The 23,612-nt window shown below is 39.0% G+C and overlaps 2 protein-coding genes across 10 annotated transcripts in view; one reads left to right on the top strand and one right to left on the bottom strand.

The window, feature by feature from the left end:
• Window positions 1–23,612, top strand: part of PRKAG2 (protein kinase AMP-activated non-catalytic subunit gamma 2) — a 420,981-nt gene that overhangs the window by 311,833 nt on the left and 85,536 nt on the right. For all 5 annotated transcript variants that reach the window (XM_031939458.1, XM_031939457.1, XM_031939459.1 and 2 more), the window contains one exon: window positions 19,798–19,900. In XM_031939458.1, coding sequence (XP_031795318.1) covers window positions 19,798–19,900 — 103 coding nt within the window. The remainder of the gene's footprint in view (window positions 1–19,797; window positions 19,901–23,612) is intronic.
• Window positions 4,984–19,804, bottom strand: LOC100919790 (jerky protein homolog-like). Of its 5 annotated transcripts, none has more exons than XM_031939465.1 (2): window positions 19,679–19,804; window positions 4,984–9,381 (listed from the first exon to the last, which is right to left on the bottom strand). In XM_031939465.1, the coding sequence occupies exon 2, from the start codon at window positions 9,354–9,356 to the stop codon at window positions 7,773–7,775; it is 1,584 nt and encodes a 527-aa protein (XP_031795325.1). In that variant the 5' UTR covers window positions 9,357–9,381; window positions 19,679–19,804; the 3' UTR covers window positions 4,984–7,772. The 5 variants fall into 5 exon arrangements, with proteins under 5 accessions (XP_031795325.1, XP_031795322.1, XP_031795323.1 ...); XM_031939462.1 differs by lacking the exon at window positions 19,679–19,804 and adding an exon at window positions 19,285–19,363; XM_031939463.1 differs by lacking the exon at window positions 19,679–19,804 and adding an exon at window positions 18,804–19,051.

Genomic DNA, 23,612 nt, shown 5'->3' with positions numbered 1-23,612 from the left:
CACAATATCAGTATAAGAATGAAAAGCTTACAAATTTGAGCCTTCTGGCCCTTAGACATCATTTAGAGCCTCCTATATTTTTCAAATGAAGAAACTGATGCTAAATGACTTGTCCAGAGTCACACAAGTACTATGTAGCAAAGCCAGGATAAAAAGAGATAAAGCATTTCAAAAAATTAGACGCTATCTATAAATGTAAGGTATTATATACTATTAAGAGCAGAAAATAGGAGAGAGGAAATATAGTGTTTCTCAGATCTTGCTTTTCAAAACAGACTGTATGTAGAGACTTTAGTGAGCCAGCCAGCATCTGACTGAATATCAAAATCAATGCAGATTTCCTCTACAACATGCATTAATTCAGTGCTGAGCTGGTAAATCTGAGCTGTGATGAGCCTGCAGCTTCTGGAGAAGTCAGTGCTGCCCCACTGGTAGAGCTTACATCTTGTACAAAGGGAGAGAAATGAGTCACCCCCTCAGGTAATTGGTGAAACATGGAGAGATGGGTACAGAACCAAGAGGAAAGGGATACTGGAGGGAGAGAACCAATGGCTGAATATCTGGTAGGACAGTCTTCGGGAAACTGACTCAGTCAAGGGGGATGGATCAGCCTGAAAGCAAATAACTTGTTTTCCAATAGGCCCAGGAATCAGAACCATCACATGGAAAATTGGCATAGCTCTGATCCAGACAGAGCCAGGCTTTCAAACTCCCTTTTCCTTCTCTACTCTCTCCTTAGAAGACTTATGGGATTAAATTATGGAGCTTGTCTTCCTGTTATTAGTTTGATCAGAGGTATTACTGTGAGAAAGCAATCTCTTTCGTAGATATTCATGAGGTTTCTGCATCCCAAGTTACAGGTATTAAAACCTTACCTTGTACTCTGGGGGACCCACAGTGAAAGGCAGGAACCAGAAAAGGAACAAAGGTGTGTAAAGATCACCGACACTATATGTAAAAAGAACTTTATAAGCAGGCCTGCAAACCAAACAGCTGGATAATTCAGATGCATGTACTCATATGAAAAACCTGGAATCGAGGGCAGCAATAAGAGACCAGTTTCAAGTCCATTTCTGATACTTCATTTGTAAAAGGATTGTAAACAGGAACCTCTATCTTGGAATCTTTCTATACAACTATGAAATGCACATAACAAGATCACACAGCATCTACTTTAAGGCCATTTTTGACAGCAGATACTGAGGGCCAAGAGAGCAAGCATGCTCAAGAACACACAGTTGTAAATGATAGATGATTGAGTGCAGCATAGATAGATAGCCTATAAACTCCAAGGCTGTGGGCAGAATGGAGCCGTGATCATCATTAAAGCAAGGTAGAAACTCCCTCTTTCTCCTGGGATTTCCTTTCCTCATTCTAGCCCTCATCTCCAACACCACACTGCTGGGAATACAACTCTGAAAAGAGGTTGAATTGCCATAAGAGCCCTTCCCAAAGGATCAGAGTCTTTATCTTTTTTGAAGGCCATTTTGAAACTCACCTACACTCTAGCACTGTAGTTGATTGATACTGCAACTACTTCTGTTATTATTTATAATGGAGGTTCTTCACCTGAGGTTTATGAACTTGTTTTTAAACAATTGACAAGTATATTTCAACATAACTGAACAAGTGAATTTCAACAGAATTGAATTATGCATTCAGCACAAATGGCCTATGAATTTTAATAGCATTCTTCTTAGAGGTCCATAGATTTTACCAGAAAGGACCATGGACCCACAAAAAATTAAGAACCCTGCTTTGAAGTCATCAAAAATGGCTCTTAACATTTTACAGTTTTTCTTTTAAGGGACTCATTTCTTGATTTATCTATTTAAAATTTACAGTTTTATTCACTCATTCCAAGTCCAGAGGTATCTTAATTAACAATTTCTGTCAATTTTTTTTCAAAGTTTATCTACAATTTCCAGTTGGTTCTGAATGACCTTAGCATCCCAGATGGCAAAAGCTCTGGAAACATAGAAATTACCCATACTTTAACAAATGAATCAACAATTGAAATAGGTTCCTCAGAACCTCTAAAAGCAATCAACCAACAGATATTTATTAAGTACGCACAGTGGAGGGAATGCTAAGCCTGCAGTCAGGAAGATTTATCGTCAAGAGTTCAAATCTGGCCTCAGACATTAACTGTGTGACCCTTGGCAAGTCACTTCACCCTATTTTTTGTGTTAGTTTCATCATCTGAAAAATTAACTGGAGAAGGAAGTGACAAACCATTCCAGTATCTTTGCCAAGAAAACCTCAAATGGGGTTACAAAGAGTAGGACATGACTGAACAATAACAACCCATTTGGCACTATGTATTTGATTACCCACATATATGTAGTTTCTGAGAGTCTTTGCTATTTATCACTTATAACTGAATTCACTTCAACAAATCAATCAAGTATTACTTATGTTGTGGGAAATATATAAGGCATAAACAAGGCATAATTTCTACCCCCATGAAGCCCAGTCTAGTAAAAATTTTCTTGATGCTCTCAGTTTTCTCTGTACCCAAGGGATATTTGAGAGAAAGGGTGCGTGTATAAGCTTATTTCACCAATATGAAATATTGCAATTACCCTGACGTACCTTAAATAAACTAGTAAAGGTTTTTGTGGGCTTGATTTTTTTTAAAATTCCACTGACACAGCTACTATGGCTATCACAAAGTTACTCCAATGGGCTAACACATAACATATCTATTGGGGGAAGAAGAATTCTAAGAGTTCTAAGAGTTAGAAGAGACTTGAGAAATCACTTGATCCCAGCTCTTCACTTTCCAGATGAGTAAACTGAAGCCAAGATAGTCTTGACAAATCAATAATCTCAAGTAACTTGATTCTCTTCATTTATATCCAGTGTCCCCAAAGTCTTTTGTATTTACGTTCTGTAGAGAAGAAACAAGCAACAGGTTTGGAGCAGTTCTTTTAGCTTGTCTTGACAACTCAAATTATTAAAAAAAATCAATGTTATAAATATTCCAGAGAAAAAGGCCAGACAGTTTAAAATGTTTCCAGGACTTTTCAGGGTGGCTTTTCCTGATCATATACAAACAAACAAATATAGCTTACCCACTCTGAAAATTATAATGAATCATCATTTCTCTATAAACATTCTTCACAAAGAAAATTGTTAGAGACTAGTTTAACAAAGAACTAGAGCAGATTCTGACATAAAAGTAATATTCATAGTATGTTAACTATCAACTAATTAATATCAAATAATATTAGTCATTAAAGACAAATTGACCAAAAGAATTTGTAAACTTCATTAGTCATGGCACAGCTGGGTGGCTCAGTGAATAGAGCACCAGCCCTGAAGTCAGGAGGACCTGAATTCAAATATGGCCTCAGACACTTAATACTTCCTAACTGTCTGACCCTGGGCAAGTCACTTAACCCCAATTGCCTCAGCAAAAAGCAACAACAGCAGGAAAAACTTCATTAGCCATTCTAAGGAGACCCATACAAAGATGAGAGGTTTTATGAGTAGCATGGGGAGAATTATTGATAAACCTTTTAGTAACCTGAATGAAAAATCAATTATCTAGGAATCAAAATCCTGAAATGTGTAAGATGCAGCATAACATCAGGTGGGATAGAATTGTGACTTTCAATTTCATTCGTAAACTTGCCTTGAAGTGTTCCCTATTTACCCATACATATTTATTTCCTTTTGCAAAGCATTTGGGGTTAAGTGACTTGTCCAGAGTCACACAGCTAGGAAGTCTGAGGCTGGATTTGAACTCATATCCTCCTGACTCCAGGGGTGGTACTCTAGCCACTGTACCATCTAGCTGCCCCTCACCCATACATATTTAAAACATTTTAAGGGGATAAAAATGAAGAGAGGCTCAGCATGTGATCTTTAAGAAAATTACAAAATTATCAGATGTTCAACTCTTCTCCAGAACACTTCATTTCTTAACTCTTGCCCCATCTCCTTAAGTTTCAAAAAAGAATATTAAGGTTGAAGAATCTTGACCAACCAAGAAATGTTACAGAAGCCATAAAGACTAGGACAGGTATGAATAGGTATGGGTGGAATCTGACCCAAAGGCAAGAACCAATAGCTCCAATTTATCTTTGCAGTTGGAAAAATGCAGCTCAACTATCAATGTCAATATTACATTTAAAGGCCACAAGAGGAAGACTGTACTCCATAAAAGTAGATCATCTCCTTGTATGTGCAAATTTTAGATAGGAATTAAAAACCTTTGTATGACAAAAAAAAAAACCTATATAAATTCTGGTAGTTTTATCTTTTTAAAAACTTAACTGTAAGAAGAGCTATTTTCTCCCAAAGAACAAGATTAGTTAGATCTTTGCTTCTTGGAGCATTTGTTGCCAAGATTAAGGCTATTTCTGTACTTTCTTTCTCTTTCTCCAAAGAGAGAAAATACTGACATATATCTCTGCCTGTAACTTTCCCATTTGTGAACTTAGTTACCCAAGTTTCAATCTGCTTCTGACACAAAACCTTCTTAATCTGATAAATATAATTTATATTTATTACTATTTTTTGAATAGAGCATTGGTAGCACAGTAGATCAAACACTGGGTCTGAAATCAGAAAGACTTAGCCTCTGACATTTACTAGCTGTGTGTCTCTAGATAAGTTACTTAACGCTGTTTGCCTCAGTTTCTTCATCTGTAAAATGAGCTGGAGAAGGAAATGGCAGACCACTCTAGTGTCTTTGCCAAGAAAACCCCAAATGGGCTCACAAAGAGTTAAACACACACAACTGAATAACAATGCTAAATAGAGCTTAATTTTTAAGGTAAATTAGCTGGGATAGTTTTATGTATTCAATTTTTATTTTTTTAGCTTTGTATTTTCAAAATATATGCATAGCTTTCAACATTCACCCTTGCAAAACCTTGTGTTCCAATTTTTGCCTCCCTCCTTTCCCCCAGACAATTCAATATATGTTAACCATGTGCAATTCTTCTTACATATTCAATTTTTAAAAAACAATCTAAGCTGCTTTTTACTTATGGAATTACAGAGGTTGACCTCTCATTCATGGATCAGTGACTCTCAACAAATAAAAGCCCTGAGCCCCATGTGATGAGGTATAATTTCATAATGTATTCCATCAAGTAGTCTCCCTTTTGTCCTTTTCATTTTTTGCAGTTTTTCAGGTCAAGAAAAGGGCCAATAATATTTGAGCCTTCACTGGTTTCCCATCTAATGTTTTCTGAAAAAAATTACATTGGTGAATTCTGATTAAGGGTGTTTCGCTAACCCTACAGTTATATGAAAATGTATTTTTAGTGCTAGACATTAAACATTGGAGATACCACATATGAACTACTCATGCATTCAGTATGGACTTTCCTTGATTTGCATTTAGATGGGAATTCCTTCAGCTCAGATCCAAGATTTTTCCTCCCTCAGTGTACTTTGAAAAGCATTTTTACTGGTGGAGTGCTGATGTATACTTGTACAACTGGGACACATCATAACCCTACTGTTAATAGTGTTGCCTTTATGAGCAAAAGTTAGCTATTGAAATGTTGGAAAGATTTAGAACAAGTCTCCTTTGATATTTCTCCGTGAAGGCAATGCACTCCTATTAACACAGGCTTGTTCCAGTATTTTTTGCGATGGTAACCCAGTTTCAAACAAGCAGGTGTGTTGCAATGGGGTTTTTTGTTTGTTTCTTCAATATCTGCAGCTTAATACACAATTCAAACAGCACTGCATATTTAAAATTTGGTAACAGGTGACAGCTGCTCATCCTTAAGGCATATTTATTTGTAGACATGAAAGTTAAAGTACATAATACAGAAAAAATTATCTCAGGAGTCACCGAGGAAAAAAAACTCATATGATTTATGCATGTCAGCCAGTGACTGTTCTGTGAATTAACATAAGGATTGAGTTTCCTACTTGCTTCTGATTCCATCTGGACTGATGCACTATAATGCATAAATATAGGCTGTGTCTCATTAATATCTCTAAACCAGTGCTTAGCCCAGCACCTGGCATGTAGTAAGCATTTAATAAATGTTTACTCATTGATCTATATTCTGTTTGCTTTGCATTTAATTTTTAAAAAACACATCATATGCATCTGAAAAGGTCCTCAGTTATTTTTTTATTTATACATTTGTTCACTGGGATAAAGTCAAAAAAGGAATCTCATTTTCACATAAGTCCCAGGATTGAGTAGTCATACGCCATTTAATTATAATTTCATACCACTTAAATCATAGAATCAGAATGTTCAGTCTAACACAATAAACTGGAAAAATGATACAAAACTTGGCCACTAAGGTATTAATTGCTCGGACTCAATTTCTAATGTACCAAATGCCAAAAAAGCAATGAATAAAAGTTGAAGTGCTTATTAGAAATTTAAGCACTTTAACTGAAGTGCTTATGGGACACTCATATGAAACCAGCAGAAGCTGTATCTTTCTGAGCTGTTTTTAGCTCTTCAAACATACCTAACTCTTATCTCTACCAGTGAGTTTGTGATTTGAATAATGGGAAGGTCAAAAGAGAGTTTTTTCACCTTTTTAACACTGTTCTTCCCCTAATCCTCCATATCCCATATTGCTGATTTGTGGCTCAGAAGGGGTTATTTTTGAGAGTCACTAGATACAAACATATTCGGCCACAGATACTTTAGAGCACTGGAATTCTGGTGAGTTATCAGTGTGATTATTATTCCTTCCCTTGTTCCCATTATAGGGAATGAACCTCTCCTAGTCCCTTCTAACATAACCAAGAAAAAAATAAACCCATATCCATCCATTCATAAAATCCTAATATATAAGACAAAATTCATTAACTATTTGCTGTAGTAGGCAACAGAAGGAAATAAACAAAATAAAGATTCTTTTATGTAATCAAGTCCTCAAAAGGGAGACCAGGCTTTCCCTGTTACAGTCTGTTACCTCTATTGCTCCTGGAATTATAAAATGAACCAAAGTGATAACAGTGCTCACCCATTGGTAATGGATTATGCCCAACCAAGTATGGTACAATTTGTTTCATTCTTCTACCTAGTAGCACTCTGACAATAAAAGAAAACTAAGTTTTCTTTATCACTGTCCAAGTGTAAATTATCAAACCTGTGAGAGTTACTGCTATTACTAGTCATTTGTCATATGCAGTAATGTTACATGCTACTACTTTAACCATGCTAGGATATTTATTATTAAGTACAGTGAGGTCTGCACACTAGCAAAGAACAACTCTGGCATATGAGGAACAACTTACAATCAATGTAAATAACCATCATCTTTATTTTAAGGTGATAGAAGCAAACAAAGGGATTTTAAGAGCTAAGCCCATGTCTCCAATAGTTCATCTTGCCACCCACCATTTCCAGGACTTAAGAGTGTACTGGAGTGAACCAGCCATAGAACTTGAATGTAAGAAAACAAAATTAATTCTTAATTATCCTGAGAAATGTACAATGGAGGCAAAAGGGATGGCAGAGAGAGCTCAGAAAAAGCAAAAACACAAATAATTAAAGGATATCCACTTAAAAATAATATTCGTCTATTGAAAAGTAGGCCACCCTTCACAAAATATTATTTTGAACTACAAATACATACATATTTACCTTCAATAAACAAACACAGAACATAACAGAATAGGTCATAAGTCAATTTCTTAATTCATAAGGTCAATAAATCCAACAGGACTGCAACAGATCCTAAAAGTCATAGAACTAAGCAGAAAGGGACCTTTTGAGATCATTTAGTCCAAACCCCTCATTTTACAGATGAGAAAATTGAGGCCTAGACTTATTTATTGGTCAAAAAATCAGTAACTGTTACTTGTCCCACTGACTCATTTTCCTTTTTCCTTATTGTTGTGCGTAGTCGGTGGAGGACTAGTTTGTCAGTCATCAGTGAATCCTCTTGCTGCTCCAAATAGTCGAGAAGGATCTCCACGTAGTTTAACGCAGCACTGTGACTAATATGGCCCTCTGGAATTAGTTCTTGCTCCTCTCCTTCACTTTCATTCAGTTCAACTTTGATTTCTTCAGCTCTTGTTATCATCCCATTGCCAGCCAATAACTGATTGCCTACTTCATGGTAATTGATCCCTTGCCCCTGTTCCACGTGGGCAGTACGGCTCTTTTTGTCACTTTGGGACTGCTGCTGCCCATCCTCTAATAAGCTGGCTGATGCAATCCCTTCTTCATCTGGGTCAGAAATGATTTTGCGCCATGATCGTATAATTGTAACTGGCTTCACTAAGTTCCATGCTCTGATTGCTTGAGTGATAGCATCCTGAGCTGTAAGGTTATTCCCAAAGGATTTTATATCATGCCCCTCTTGCACATGTTTTCTTAATAATCCCGTCCTGTAGTGTCGTTTCATACATGCTATCACTCCCTGGTCCATAGGCTGAATGAGAGCAGCCACATTTGGTGGCAAATATTTCACAAAAATGTTGCCATCCTCAGACTTTAGAAGACCTTCACTAGGTTTAGAGGGTGCATAATCTAAAAGCAGGACAGCTCTTTCGGGAAGGCCTTTGGAGCGTAAGTGCTCCCGGACCTGGGGAACAAATTTCTTATCAAACCATTCTTTGAAAATTGTGCAGTCCATCCAGGCTTCTTTGTGGTTAAAACAATCAACTGGCATATTTAATAGATTGGCTTCTCGAAGCAAATGCAGATGCTCCGCTTTCCCAACAACACACAATTTCAGTTTGTGAGAACCAGTTGCATTTACACAACACAACACAGTTAGTCTCTCTCTACTGAGTTTATGGCTTGGAATAGGATGTTCATTCTCAAAAGCCAGCGTCCTTGCTGGTAATGATTTCCAGTAAAGCCAAGTTTCATCAGCATTGTATATCTGCTCTGGATGCAATCTTTCACTTTCTGTAAATTCTTCAAAATCTTCACGAAAATCAGCAGCAGCTGACTGATCACCATTTGATTTCTCACCTTGGTAATTTAGCTCTCTAATCCCATGTCTCTGTTTAAACCTAGTAAGCCAACCAGTAGAGGCATTAAAGTCCCCTTCCATTCCTAATGCATTAAAAAAAGCCTTTGCTTGTTTTGCACAAATTATCCCAGACACTGGAGTCCCTTCAGCTCTCTGCTGATTAAACCATTCTAACATCGCCCTATCCAGCTCCTTGTAAGTAGACTGCTTCATGGACTTACGTCTAGCCAGAAGTGTTGCAGAGCCCGAGCTACTTGCATAAGAAAGCAATTGTGCCTTTCGTTTTTTTAAGTCACGAACAGTTTGTTCACCAATTCCATACATGATGGAAAGTTGCCTTGTGTTACCACCTTTTTCCAGTTTTTCAATGATTTCCAGCTTTTCCTGGATCGTAAGCACAACTCGTTTACGCTTCATCACTGCCATGGTCAAAGATGATCTATATACAGCACTGGAAAAGAAAGAGAGAATCACAGCCCTTTGGCTGGCAGCAATAAACAAGACACACAGTTTTGGTACTATGGGCAGATTTAGTTATTTTAAGGTAAAGTTAGCAACTTTGGTAGTCTGTCCACAGTTAATTCTTACTTTATAAGGTGGTCTATCAAATTTCAATAATCTTAAGAAGGAAAAAGACAAGAACCTGGATTGGTTTATGTTTTGCCTGCCTGCACTGGCCCTTCCTCTTCTACCCAGATGGTGGTGCAAAGGCTGGTGGGAGTTAAAACTGCCTTCCGATGTATCTTCTTCTGCAGCTCTTCAAGGGTATAAACTAATAGTTGTCTTCTTTTCTAAAGGAGGATGCCCACGGAAATAACAAATGCTAGTCACTCCATGTTACTGGTAGATAATAAAGTTGCAATTGTCTGTCTACTTATTTCCTGAGCAATACCCAAATGACTCAAGTCAATCTCTTCCTCCTCCAAATAGTAGTGTTGAAATGCAGGGACATTTTTGCCATTAAAGTAGTAGTGCCCTATTATATTATGATTTGCTTTTACACTGATTTGTATATAGACCAGGTGCTGGACTGGAGTCATGAAGTAGACCTGGCTTCATATCCTGTCAGTGATATCTAAATGCCCATTTATAATCAAGGGCCAGTCACTTACCTAAGCCTCAGTTTCCTCACCTGTAAAATGGGGATAATAATACAAGTAATAAACCTCAAAGGTTTTGCCGTAAAATTTTTAAAAAAGGTAATATATATAAAACACTTTGTAAACCTAAAGCATTTTATGTCATATATTATTTTTAATATACCCCAAAAGATAACCATGTAACCTAACAGTAAATTTCTATAATCCATGCCTTAATTCAGTGTCCCAACATGAGAATTAAAGATTCCCATTGTGTATGTACTACCTTGAACACAGTCTAGCTTATCATAGCCTCTAGATACATATCAACGAGTTGATATGATGGACAAGATGTTTAATTAATTTTCCAATAAATTGAATAGAAGATGGAGGAATTTAGGGAATTTGGTTTTAATCCATGTTCTAGTGTGGGATTCAGTTTCTTGATTATAATGGTAAGAATTTTCTACTACATAGAATATTATTTTATGGTCTAAAATCAAGGGTAGTTACTTTTAATGGTGATTACAGTTAACTTACATTTCTACAATCATTTAAGCATTAGAAAGCATTTTGCTCATAGCAGTCCTGTGAGAGAACCAGCACTTTATAAATGAGGAAACTGAGCCTTTGAGAAGCAGGGGACTTAATAATGACCACCCAAGAAGCTGTGCAATGACAACCTAGTACTAGGCCACGTAAAGTTCTAACATAATATTAAGGCATCAGGAAAAATCTTTCTGCATTAGCACTGTTCATGCATGTAACCTAGCTATCCTAGAAACTGAACCTTAATTTAGGTTCTACAACAAAAGAGAGATAATCTGAATGGATTGAGGTTCTCTGATTACTTATGTGTAAGTGTGGTCCCCACAGTACACTCATCCCTCCTTTCTGCAGATAAAAATAATAGTAATAGCTAGTACTTAATACCACATTCTAAAGTCTGCCATGCATTTCATATATATATGTTATCTTGTTGATAACTCAATGATTATTAGTTAGTAATAATTGTTATTTTTCTTTTAAAGTTAAAAAGAACTTAGATTGTCAGGTTGCATCTTAGTTAGTTTTTTTTTAAATAACTTTTGCTTAAAAACTCCTTTATTTTGTAACAATACCACAGCAACTCAGAGTAGAAACAGGATCATCTATTCCAAATTTTGCTATGTAAGAATCCCTTTAACAGGGTTCAACAAGCAGTTACCCAGAGTCTTCAGAAATCCCCTCCCTCCCAAGATAGCCATTCTACTCTTCACTTTTATGTTTCTCTCATAGGATATATGGATTATTCTGTCTGGATTTTCAATTAACTTTGAGAATCACTAAATATAGTTTTTAATTTAAGCAAAATTAAATTGCTATTGTGAACATCATGATAGGATGATGCTCTGAGACAAAGTTTAGCAAGGGGTTAACAAAACAATCTTTCATCCTGGGATAATAGAGTATTTAAATAATTTTTAATTGACTATTTAAAAAAAATCTCAAACTGTGTTTAAGGCCATTAAAAATAAGCAAAACAATAAAAACAAACCTGTTACACTGAATTCTTTTCAGCAGTTATAAAACAGAACTGGCTAACAGATAAAAATACAATCTTGATTTTTTTTAAGTAAGAAAAAAACTAGAGTTAAAAAGAGCAGGTGGCAAAGGGCATAAATAACAAGGTTCCTTGAAAAAGCTTTTGAAACATATTTACATTCACATTTTTACTGCTTTTGTTATCCTGTCAACCTCCATTTACTGGCTTCCTTTTCCTCTCATAAAGACTTCATTGGCTGCATTTAAGGGCTTCCTCACACCAGTAATTTGGTTGTATGTATCTATTTTAACAGGTTATTACTCACATGAAAAAAATTGCTTTCAAATGAAATCCTTATACAGGAAGACTAAAATCATACATTAGCCATTTCAAAATAATATGGAAACTTTAGAAGGATTTCTATTGCTCCAAACTACCATTCAGTATTTTTAAGGGGCATCTCCATGGTATTCAATTTATATTAAAAACTTATATATATAATATATATGTATTTTATATATATATATATATATAATTGATCTTTAAAATTAAAATTATATTTATGTTTTAGTATCACCCTCAGGTCCGCATCTCAATTTCCTTGGGAAATCACTACCCTATTAACAGAACACAGTCCTTAAATTGATGAATATTTCATGGATTATACAGGCATTAGGTTTCAGTTAGTCTTTCTGTTCTTCCTCAGCTAATTTTTAGAGTTTCATTGTATAAAAATGTTCTTTGAAAATGTTGTAGTGGATGAAGAGATAGTCTCTAAGTCAGGAAAATCTACAAGTTCTGCCACTGACACATTATGATCATGTGACTGTGGGCAAATCATTTAATCTCTCAGTGCTCTGAGGAACTCTTTTAAGACTTTTAATATCTGCATTGTCAAATGGAGTTTTCTCTTCAGGAGTAGTTCTTGATACCAATGAAACACATGTCTAATGAAAAATACACACACACACACACAGAATAATTCTCACATTAAACACACTGAAAAGTTGTGTATCCCTACATAAAGTCTACCCTAAGTATTCTAAAAGTCTTGTGATAATTGAAAATTAGTAGTAGTAACATTTATCAGGTTTCTGAATTATTCTAATTTGAGATCTTGGGGTAATTTTATTCTTTAGAAGTAGTAATTTTGAGGCAAAATCCTGCTTTCAAAATTTGGCTGAATCTATGTAGCAGGAACACAAAGAGCTCTGAACTTGGGAGACTACAATTTTATTCTCAGATCTGCCCTTAACAGGGTTCACTTATAAAATATGCAGTCATCTTTAAAGCCCTTTTCAACTCTAAAATTCTACAAATTTTATAAATCAGGTAACGCAGTTGTCTTCATTTCACTACTATGTAACACATGTAGCAGAGGCTCTCAAGACCTGAAAGGGCATTTAGTCCAGCTCTTCTTTTTAGGAAAAGATCTCTACAACTCAGAAATTTGAAGTAACTTACCCAAGATTACACAGACCTAGAAGGTCATATAGTTCAACTAGCACTGAACAGATAGATCTTTTATATTTCTTAGCCAATGGCTAACCTTTCTCCATACAAAAACTGTCAGATCAGAGAAATTATAGGGCCAGGATTTGAATCATCTTCTGCATCATCCTTCCAGTGCTCTTTCCTCACATATTCAGCATTCTACTGAAACTATTCGGAGTCTTTTCTGGCTTTTTTTTTTTTTTTTTCCCAATTCTCACCTTTCCACAACTTTCTCTGGCATATCCCATCAATGGTTGGAGATGTTTTTTAATCCAACACTGCCATCTCTTTCAGTGTTGAAAGCTCTAAGTAAGGAATTTCCTTAAAATCAGAAACTTTCCTAATCTTAGAGAATTGTCTAGGGGTGTTCCATGAAACACCTTAACCAGAGTACCCAGCCAACATGTGGTAAAGGCAGAACTGGAACTCGGATCCTCCTGACTCCAACTTTCAACCACAACAAACCCACTCTTCCCATCAACCAAGGTATCTTGAATAATTTCCCTCATTACGAGAATTATCCACATCCTGAGTTCACAAGTCAACTTCAGCTCTTCTTTCCCCACCACTTTCTCTGTTGAATCTATTATCAAATCTCCCCCCCCCCCCATATTGTTCTGTCACAATCCTTCAAATTTTTTCATTTTACTTCCATGGTTGCCACCCATCCAACATCTCTTTTCCTCCACATGAGACTGATCTACAGATTCTTTAGTTGGAGGTCCTAGACCTTATACTCACTAAATTATGTCCTGAACTTCACTTTTCAGTAATCAGCTACAATATGCCTTCCACTCATCAAGCTCATCTGTTTGCTCTAATCACATACATTATAAAAACACATTTTCTAGCCTGTGAAAAGACCTTGCTCTTAATACAAATGCTCCCTCAATCTCTGCCAGTTTACACCCAGCCCTCCCTTTCTTCAAACCCTCTCATTATTCCAGAAGGCATTCTCCAAATGACTAGAGCTAACTGTAAGCCTCTACTCAGGGCATTGTCAACACATATATAGTACAAAGTTCAGGTTGTGTTTATTTCCATTTAAACTGCTCTATAAATATATCTCTAGTTGTTTAATGGACAGAATAATAAAATTATACATGGCAGAGGGACCTGGAACTGGCACTCAACAGAAAGACTATATTTCTGATCCAATGGTTGTCCCTCCTCCATTCAAAGTCCTCTGGTCTTCCTGAGACTATAAATTCCTTGAAGGGAGCAACCAGGTCTGGTACTTGACACAGTTTGATTTATCTTGCAAGAAAGCTATAACTTTTTTTAAGTCAAATAGTATCATTTTAAATACAAGATAGATTCAGTCAGAAGAGGAAAAGGGAGTGTTTTTCAAGTCTAGAAAGGAAGCTTTAGAGCTGCATCCTGAATGACAAAAGTCACATGTGGCTCTTCTTCAGTGATGTCAGTCCTCTTACTACCAATAGTAAACTTCTACCAATCTCTTGTTAATCATACATGTTCTTAATAATGTAAACACTTGAACTTTTAAGAAAGTTAGATATTAATTGAAACATAATCCAAGAAAAAAAAATGGACTCATCTAGCTTAATCCATTTTCCCCAACTTTTTTTTTCTCACTTCCTTAGAAACAGGTTTTCAGGAACTTGCTGAGCTATAGAAGAAACAGGTTACCACTCTGTCTGAAAATGTACTGCAGAATAATTGCCTATTATAAAAAGATTACACCAAGTTGTTTTTTTAAAAAGGCTGTTCCTTTTGTGGCATTTAAAATGGTAACTTGAAAGGGAAGCTGAATGAAGGCCATATTTTTTCCCCCAATTATTATAGTAAAGGTAAAAACTTCATTAGCACAATACATTTTTAATTTTACAAGGCATGAGAATTTGACAAAGGAACATTTTCCATAGTATTATCAGTAAGACTTAGTGACTTTTTTCCAGAGTGGTAGAAGCTAAGATCTTTGGGTGGTGATGAGAAGAGGCACTGTGGTTCAGTGGAAGGAACAATTAACTGCACAACAGAGGGACTTGGGTTTAAATCCCAGCCTAGTCTTTTACTGCTTCTGTAACCTTTGCTTAAGTCCCTTCAGCCATTTGAGCTTCGGGTTTCATCTACATTCTGGATTTCCTCTAAGGACTCTTTCAGATCTATCTCTATAATCCAATGGTGGGACTTTTGACAGTTCACAGCACAAATTAAGCCACCACTCTTGAGTTCTTGCTTTGATCAAGGCATTGCTTTATTCTTATAGTTATAAGAGCCAAGACATAGAATAGGAACGCTTTGAAGATTTTCCTCCTGAATTTAGGACAGAGCTGGATTTTTTATAATCTTTTGAAAAGATTCAGAAGAGGGTGATACAAATACAGGAGATAAATGAAGTATAAAAACTGAGGGGATTCATGAAGATATTCCAAGTAGAATTCAGGGAGGCCCAACAGGTAGGTGAGGGAGGAGGGTTGGGATAATCTGAGAAAAAAAGTTTCCATACTAATTGATTATGGCTAGTTCTTTCCTCTGCTGTACTTAAAGACTACACCAAAGTTTTCCCTAAAAGAAAGCACAATCTTTCAGGATGGCAACATCTATAATTTACTTGTGCAGTAAAGCTTAGAAGTCACTACACTAAAATAAGACAAGTCTAGAATCTTAGTTCCATACTAGTATCAAATTAGAGTGAGAAATAATGAGATAGTAAATTTGTCACAGACTACTAAAATCAGACTGCTTGCTGCCAGTCATTTCTTAAGGCAGTCATAATCCCACTATGCAAAGCTTTCAATGTTTCATGGGTAACTAGTTTCATTTCTAATATTATTAGTTATAGGGAAGGAGGACATAAGTGAAATATTATATTCATCAAACTTCATTTAAAATACTAAGTTTCAACTTCTTATCCAGTAAGACTCTAAATCAAACATTTATTTAAGCAAGAGTTCTTAACTATGCATTTACAGGAATTATTTTTGTTAACTATATTTTGACCAATTAGCTTTCTTTGTGATCTTATGCATTTTTTTCTTTTTGGCATTTCAAATGTCTGAGGTCATATTTGAACTCAGATCTTCCTGATTCCAGGGCTGGTGCTCTATCTACTGTTCCCCATCTTATTCATTTTTTAACCATTTAAAAACATTATTTTGAGGAGTACATAGATTTCACTATATTGCCAAAGAGGTCCAGGAACAACAACAAAATACAACAATAAGTTTAAGACAACCCTCCCCCCACCAATCTAATGGGATTTGCTAATAATGAGCACAATGTACCACATATCTTTCCCTTGTGAACTGGCTTGATTTCACCTCCTTCCTTTTTACATTGCTACCATCTGGAGCATGTCTAACTGAGCCAATGAGCCAATCCAAGGAAAGGCAGCAGGAAGGAGAAGAGCCTTGCTATGGATAAGTAGCCCCTAAATAATTTAGATGATTATACTTCCTTGTGCCAGCTATTTTAAGATTTTTCTTAAAATGTCAACAAAAGTAAAGAACTTGTGCTCTTTGATATACAAAAAGTCTTAAAATGAGTTTTAACTAAATTTACTGCCTTTTATCTTTCAAACGCCTTTCCACCCCTTATGATATTCCCATTTTTTTGTTAGAATACTGTTGATTCTCCAGCTCTTTTAACAACCAAAAAAAAATCATCACATATGAAACTTCTTTGGTTAATAATGCCTTAGAGTTCCCTGATATAATAATCACCTCATCATTTTTAGTCATTTCCACCTATGCCTTAGTCTCAGGCTTATTTTACTCTACTCTATTTCTCTACAATCCAGTAAAACCAAACTTTTGCTACTGGAGGGATATACTGAATTTGGAGTCAAAATCCTGAGCTCTGCTACTTATTATTTGTATGACCCTGGGCAAATCACAACCTCCCTGAGCATCAGTTTCCTCTGGAAAAAAGGAGATTGCTCTGCATGACCTCGAAGTTTCTTCTCATCCTAGATCTAGCCTATCCTTATTATAAATAGGCTTCTTCATCCTTTCCCTTCCGTCACAGCAGAGGGCTTATTTTGGAATCAACTATAAATTGGACAAGTTCTGTTGTTTCCCTTTATAGAGCTTGCTATCTCCCCATCACATTGGTTCTCTCCAGTTCTCTAGGGAAATTCTTTCTGATATTTCCAGGGTGTGTTTCAGTTTATTCCAACAGCAAGCCTAACTTTTAGCATATAAGGTGCCACCTTCAGTCATTTCTGTGCCTACACTTTAAACATTACTGTTCTAGAGGAAATATTACAATGAGCAGAAAAACAGATTTGAGATGCAGCTCTCATTTTGTGTATATAAATTTTAAAGAAAAACAACTATAAAAATTTCAGCTATCATCCTTCTTTTCATCCTTATCCTTTTCTGAACAGAAGACACATAGGGCCAAGAAACTGGTTAACTATGGACTGAGAAAACTGCCCCCCCACCCCCATTCATTCAACTCCAGAAGTTCCCTTACTCCCAAGATCAAACGGAGATCTTCTCTTAGGCTTTTAAAGCTCTTCATAACTTGCTCTCTTCCTACCTTTTTTGTCTTCTCACACCTTACTCCTCACTCCAAACCTCTGACGCAGTAACAGCGGCATCCTTGCCATTTCTCAAATAGGACAATTCCACCACTCCTTACCTCGACCCCAAACATTTTCTTGGTCTGCCTCCATTCTACTTCTCCTATTTCCAGCATTAGTTTCTCGGTTTCCTTCAAGTCTCAGCTAAAATCCCATCTTCTCCAAGAAAGAAACCTCTCTCAGTCTTCCTTAACCTTAGGTCTTGCCTCTGAGACAGCTCCAATTGATCTTGAATATATCCCATTTGTATACAGATGTTTGGGTGCCGCCTGCCCCTTAGGTTGGTGAACTCCTGGAGAGTAGGCATAGTGCCCACTCAGCACGTAGTAGGCATAGTGCCCACTCAGCACGTAGTAGGCATAGTGCCCACTCAGCATGTAGTAGGCATAGTGCCCACTCAGCACATAGTAGGCATAGTGTCCACTCAGCACGTAGTAGGGACTTGTTGAGTTAACTGACTCAGAAAGAGAAATGGCTCTTAATAGCTGAGACCTGGTTCATTTAAATAACCCCAATTACTTTCCCTTTTCCCCTGCCCATCAAGGATGACAGGCAGCTGGTTCTGAGGGCTGGAGAGAGGCCAGGAAGAGTGGCGGGCCCTCCAATGACGGGGTCCCTGAATTCAGCAAAGCAGACAGGGGTGAGAAACTGCAGGTCACACACAGGGGAGTTTGCCGCCTCCTCTCCTCGCCCACCCCGGCTCTCCAGCTCCTCAGATGCAACCCCGAAGATGCAGGGGAGCAGGCGGGGCCTGACCAGATTTAGATCCGTTATCGAGGCGACAGCTTGGGCCTTCTTTCAAACTCCCAGGTCCCAAGAGGCCTTGCCCCTGGGAGTTTGGTCCCCCTGGAACCAGGCTGGGCGGCGGGGGCTGAACTGGAAGGCCACAGGCTGGGTAAAAGGGGCAGTGGGATGAGGGGCAAGGTTCAGTTCAGAGGGCTCTGACTGGTCAGTTTCTGGGGAGGACGCATAAGGGGATGGGGATGGAAACTGGGGGTGGATGGGGACAGTGGAAAGAGTTTGGGGTCCCCGTCCAAAGAAATGGTGGAAAATGCAGTAGCCTCGCCCCCACCCAGCTCTTGACAGCATCAGCCCTCCCAAACTCTCCTTTTGGACGGCCCCTTCCCCTCTCGAAGCGTCCCTATTAGCCCATCACCGTAACCTCCTGCCCCCCCCCCCCCCCCCCGCAGATGGTTTAGGCTGCTGCCCGGGGAGCTTAAACCTACCGGACCGTACCACCCGCGGGCGACAGGGAAGAGAAAGGGGAAGTAGTGGTAAGAGAGGGGTTCAGGCTCGCTTGCTCGCTCTCCCCTCCCAAGGCGGCGCCCGCTCCTGCCTGGCCGAGAGGAGGGGCCGCGGAAGGACCAGCCGAACTGGAGGGCCAGAGCTGAGAGACTCGGCCAGCCCTTGCCAGCACTGCCCCGTACCGCGGCCCTTCCTCCGCCTTCAGCTCTCCCCTCCAAAAAAAAACACTCACCCAAACATAGTCCCTCCCACTCCCTCACTTTCACTCTCACCGTATTCCTCCTTTCCGCCCCCCCTCCCCTCCCCCCGCCTCATCACAGGTAGATACCAAGAGCATGGGGGGGGAGAAGCTGAGACCACTGCAGCAAAACGGACCGTTCCATCCCGAGGAGGGGGGGAGTGGAGGAGGGGGGGGTAGGAGGGACAGCGGGTGCGTGGAGTCTCCATTGGTGGCCCGGGTACCTGCGGCGGCGCGGAGCGACCCTGAGGGCTCCAGAGCGGGGGCGGGGCTCCCCGCGGAGAGGAGACCCGGCGGCGACACCCGAAGGAGGCTCGCGGAGGGAAGGGGAGGAGGGAGAGGGGGCGGGTCCCCAGAACAGCCCTCTCCCGCCACGACGGTGGCAGCAGCGGCGCCGCGCCGCGCCAGAGAGCCTGGCGGGGAGGTGTTGCCGGTTCCCCGGCTCCGCCCTCAGGGGGCGGGGGCGGGGTTTGAAGGAGGGGCCAGGGGGCGGGCCCGAGCCCCGGAGCTCCTCCCCTGACCCGGCCCCGGCGGGTGAGACCGGAGAAATCGAGCCCTGTCAGGCTGAGCCCTGGCCGCGGCCCTCCCCCGCCACCCCCTCCCCGCCGCCCAGCCCACCTCGAGTCCCCGCCGGGCGGCCACGGCAGGTCCCCGGGACTTCCTCCACCCTGGGTCTGAATGCTGATCCTTCTTCTCCTCTCTCCCCTCCTCCTCCTCCTCCTCCTCCTCCTCCTCAGGCGGCTGTAGCGGCGGCCGCGGCGGCAGCAGCAGTTGCAGCAGCAGCAGCCCCAGGAACCGCTGAAGCCGGCATGCTGGAGAAATTAGAGTTAGAAGAGGAAGGTGAGTGAGTGAGTGAGTGAGTGTGTGCGGCTTCCGACCAACTCCCGCCCTTTCCCCTCGACCTCCGCCCCTCCACGCTCCGGTTGCCTTTCATTCCTCGGGAGGGTTGGGATGATTTCGGACATTGGCTAGGGCCGGGCGAGCCGCTGGGGCTGACCCCCCCCAGCCCGCCTTCCTCCTCTCCGAGAAAGGGAGCCGTAGAAAAGGGGAGCTAGCTGCTGCTCGGCCGGGAAGCGCCGCCGCAGCCGGTGTGAGAGAGAGAGAGAGAGAGAGAGGGGATGGGGGTGGGGTGGGGGCGGGGGCTGGGGAGCCAGCCCACCCCGCCCTTCCCCCTCCCCGTGCAGAACGCCCGCTGGTCCAGGGATGCCCAGCGGCTCATCACCTTGCAGCCCTGCTTAGCCAACGCCGCCGCTGATGGGCGACGGTGTCGCCTGCAGGGGGTGGCTAAGAATCCAGGGATGCAGAAGGCAGAAGCGGGGGGAGAGGACGGTGCCAGCAGGGGCAAATAGCTCTTGTCTTTCCAACCAGAGAAATAAATGCTAGCCCGTTTTCAGGAGCGGGGAGGGGGTGGTGTAGTGAGGAATACAGCAACCTTAAGCCAAGTGCTTTCGAGAAGTCCTTTTGTCCTTTACTGGCTGAACAACTCAAATTATGACCAGATACAGTGCAGTTCGTTTCTGTATATGTCGTCATTTAATACTTAGGTGCACTCACCCTAGCTTTTTAAAGCCGTCCCTATAAATACACCGAGCTGTTAGCTTACCTTGATTGTGATAATACAGTCCGTGGGTGACCCCCTTCCTTCCCCTCTTAAAGAGGAAAATTCTATAGTAAAGAAAAAACTAGTAGCTTCTTACCGAATTGTTTTCTAGTTTACTCCACTTAACATCATTTCTGTTGCCTTTCCAAATATTACTCATTTTTCCTTCATTTTAACGTAGTTAAATCCAAGTTCCTTGGATCTTTTGCTAAAGCACTTAGGATTCAAAAAGAATGAGCTTTTATTCTGTTGAAAATTAATACTTATTACTGACTATGAAGAGATCAGTTGTACAGCATTTTTTTTTTTAAAGTCTGGGCATCTTTTTTAATATTATGACTTCATATAAAAATCTTGACAGTTTGATAAATTTAAATAAACATTATTCTTCCATTATAAATGTAATATAAAGGGGGTTTATATTTTCTCCCCAAAAGCTGGTAGACTGAAGCCCTGAAACAAAGAATGCGCCATGTGGATGCTGTCTCAGTGCCAACTTTACTTTGATCCTGTTCATTCACTGTCATATGATTAAGTAAACCACACATTTTATTAGCCTTATGATATGAAGCAGATCTCTGCTTTTGTTTTTTTCTCTTGATTTTAGCCACATTGCAGCAATTCCACTGACGTATGTACCTCGCTGAGGATTGTTTTATAATAAATGATCATAAAATTTTAATTTCTTTATTCAATGTCTTCAATGAGTTGAAATAAGAGTAGTATAATTTTTTACTATAACTTGGTTATTTCATCTCACTGAAAAATAACCTGGCATTTTCAATATGAGCACAGTAAAATGTCTTTATATAGTATATTGTCCTGGCATAGATTTAATCATACTTCAAGTCAAATTGTGACCCCTGTGTGTAGAATGATGTATAGCGTCGTCTCTTTCACAAGAGCTCTAAAAGCCTAAAACGAGAGTTATCTTTGTTCCCTGGCTGTGTCATAATGTATATTTTCTATATATTTTTTTGTTTTCAGAGTATTGAAGGGAAAAGGGAGGAAAATGAAAAACATTTTAGTTAAGAACACCATTAATTAAAAGACCAAATACATAGGCCTTTTGAGATTGTTGTTTGTTTGCTTTTTATTAAAGGATATACAACCAGTTTAACTTGTCAGAATACTCCTAAAGTCCAACCAGTTAGAATTTATTTTTTCAATTATATAATTATATAAGGCATTTTCAACATTTCTATGTTTCCTTTAACTGTCTCCATTCATGGAGCATCTATTGCCTACCTTCAAAGAGTATATATGCTGTCTTTCATTCTACTGCTATTAAGTTCATTCTGTACCTATTGACTTAAATATTCGTCTGAATACAGTTTAGGGGTGAGGATTTCATATCTAGACAGTCTCCTACCGTACTCTCATAACTTCCCCCTGCGGTATCCCTGCCCAACTTTTCTAAATTTTCAAGGAGAATTAAACAATGATTTGTAACAGAGCTGAGCAAAAAGGGGCAGTGTGTTGCTTTCTACTTCAATTCCCTTGCTGTGGTGGAGTGATTGAGTCTTTATAGCACTGCATTGTTTCCATTGAACTTTTAAATTGCTTATTCATCCAAAATGGGGGAGGGAGACTGAACATCAAACAAAATTTTACATTTGTTTGGACCAAAAAAAAAAAAAAAAAGTCTTACAGAATAAGTTGGACATTAATTATACTTGTAAAATATCCTGAGAACTGATATTGCCAATATGATTGATAATTTCACATCTGTCCTGGAGGTCTCCTTTTGACCTTTAAACTTCTTTGTGCATCATGTATTAATATCTTTTGGGTACCTAAAACATTAAGTCCAAAAATACATGTGTAAAAAACAAATGCTTATTACTAGAAATAGTATTTTTCTCTCTTTTAATTGTTTATGAATGTGCCCAGGAATTGGGGGTGGGTTACAAGTGAGGAGTAGAGAGAGTAGGAGGAGGAGGATTGGGAGAATGTTCTTTTAAAATCTGCTTTAATAAAAGGAAGAAAAAAATAAGAAAGCTTTATTTTGAAATCTCTAAGGATATGTTTAATTCAAAAAGGTTTTTTTTTTAAATCCCCATCATATTCCCTGTACTGTGCCATTTATTTGAGAGAATTTCATAAAATCATCCTTTATAGCTAGAATGGACCTCAGAGCTCTAGTTGAGTTCTCTCCTTTTATGGAAAAGGAAACTAAAGCCCATAATTTGCCCAAAGTCACACTGGCAGTAACTTTGTTTCAACTTAAGAGTATATATGGAAATAAATATCTCTTCTAGGTGTCAAAGAGGAATCAAGCTTTTGCCTTGGAAAGACCAAAATAGGGACTTTTTGAAGATTTAGGTACTTAATAAACATAATAAATACTTGTCACTTCATGTGTGGCTTTAAATTTTTTCTTACCTGTCTTAGGTTACATATTCATTCCAAGGCATAGGAGTAGCTCTGTACTCTGTGTACACAAATTACAGCATTATTATTCATTGTAGGGTCATGAATTTAAAACTAGAAGTAACTTTAAATGTCATGTAATCTAATCTCTTCATTTTCTAGATGAGGAAACTAAAGAGCAAAATGGTTAAGTGAATTTCATCACTCAGTAGTGAGTAGGATTCAGATTCAGGTTCTCTGAACAGATAGCCAATATTCTTTTCATTGTACCATTTTGCCATCTTTAAATAATCAACCAATTCTTTGAGGTTGTGGAAGAATGGTCCAACCACATAGTAGATAGAATACTGAGTCAGGAAGACCCCAATTGAAATCACTCTTTTGACACAATAATTGTTTGACCTTGGGCAAGTTTATGAACCTCCATTTCCTCATTAAAATGGAGGTGATAATAGTAACTGGAGTATCTATCTCACAAGGTTGTTATGAGGCACCATTGAGCTAATATAGATAGCATGCTTTCCAAGGGCTCAATGCAGTATCCAAAGTCATTTATTCTCATTAAAACCACTAGTTCAA

This window comes from Sarcophilus harrisii, chromosome 5, assembly GCF_902635505.1.
Source record: "Sarcophilus harrisii chromosome 5, mSarHar1.11, whole genome shotgun sequence".
Taxonomy (NCBI): Eukaryota; Metazoa; Chordata; class Mammalia; order Dasyuromorphia; family Dasyuridae; genus Sarcophilus; species Sarcophilus harrisii.
The sequence above is the reverse complement of the archived record's forward strand: the minus strand, read 5'-3'. Positions and strand labels throughout refer to the sequence as shown.

Bases quoted from the DNA above. Each gene is read 5' to 3' on its own strand.
- LOC100919790 (XM_031939465.1), bottom strand. From the start codon at position 9,356: ATGGCAGTGATGAAGCGTAAACGAGTTGTGCTTACGATCCAGGAAAAG.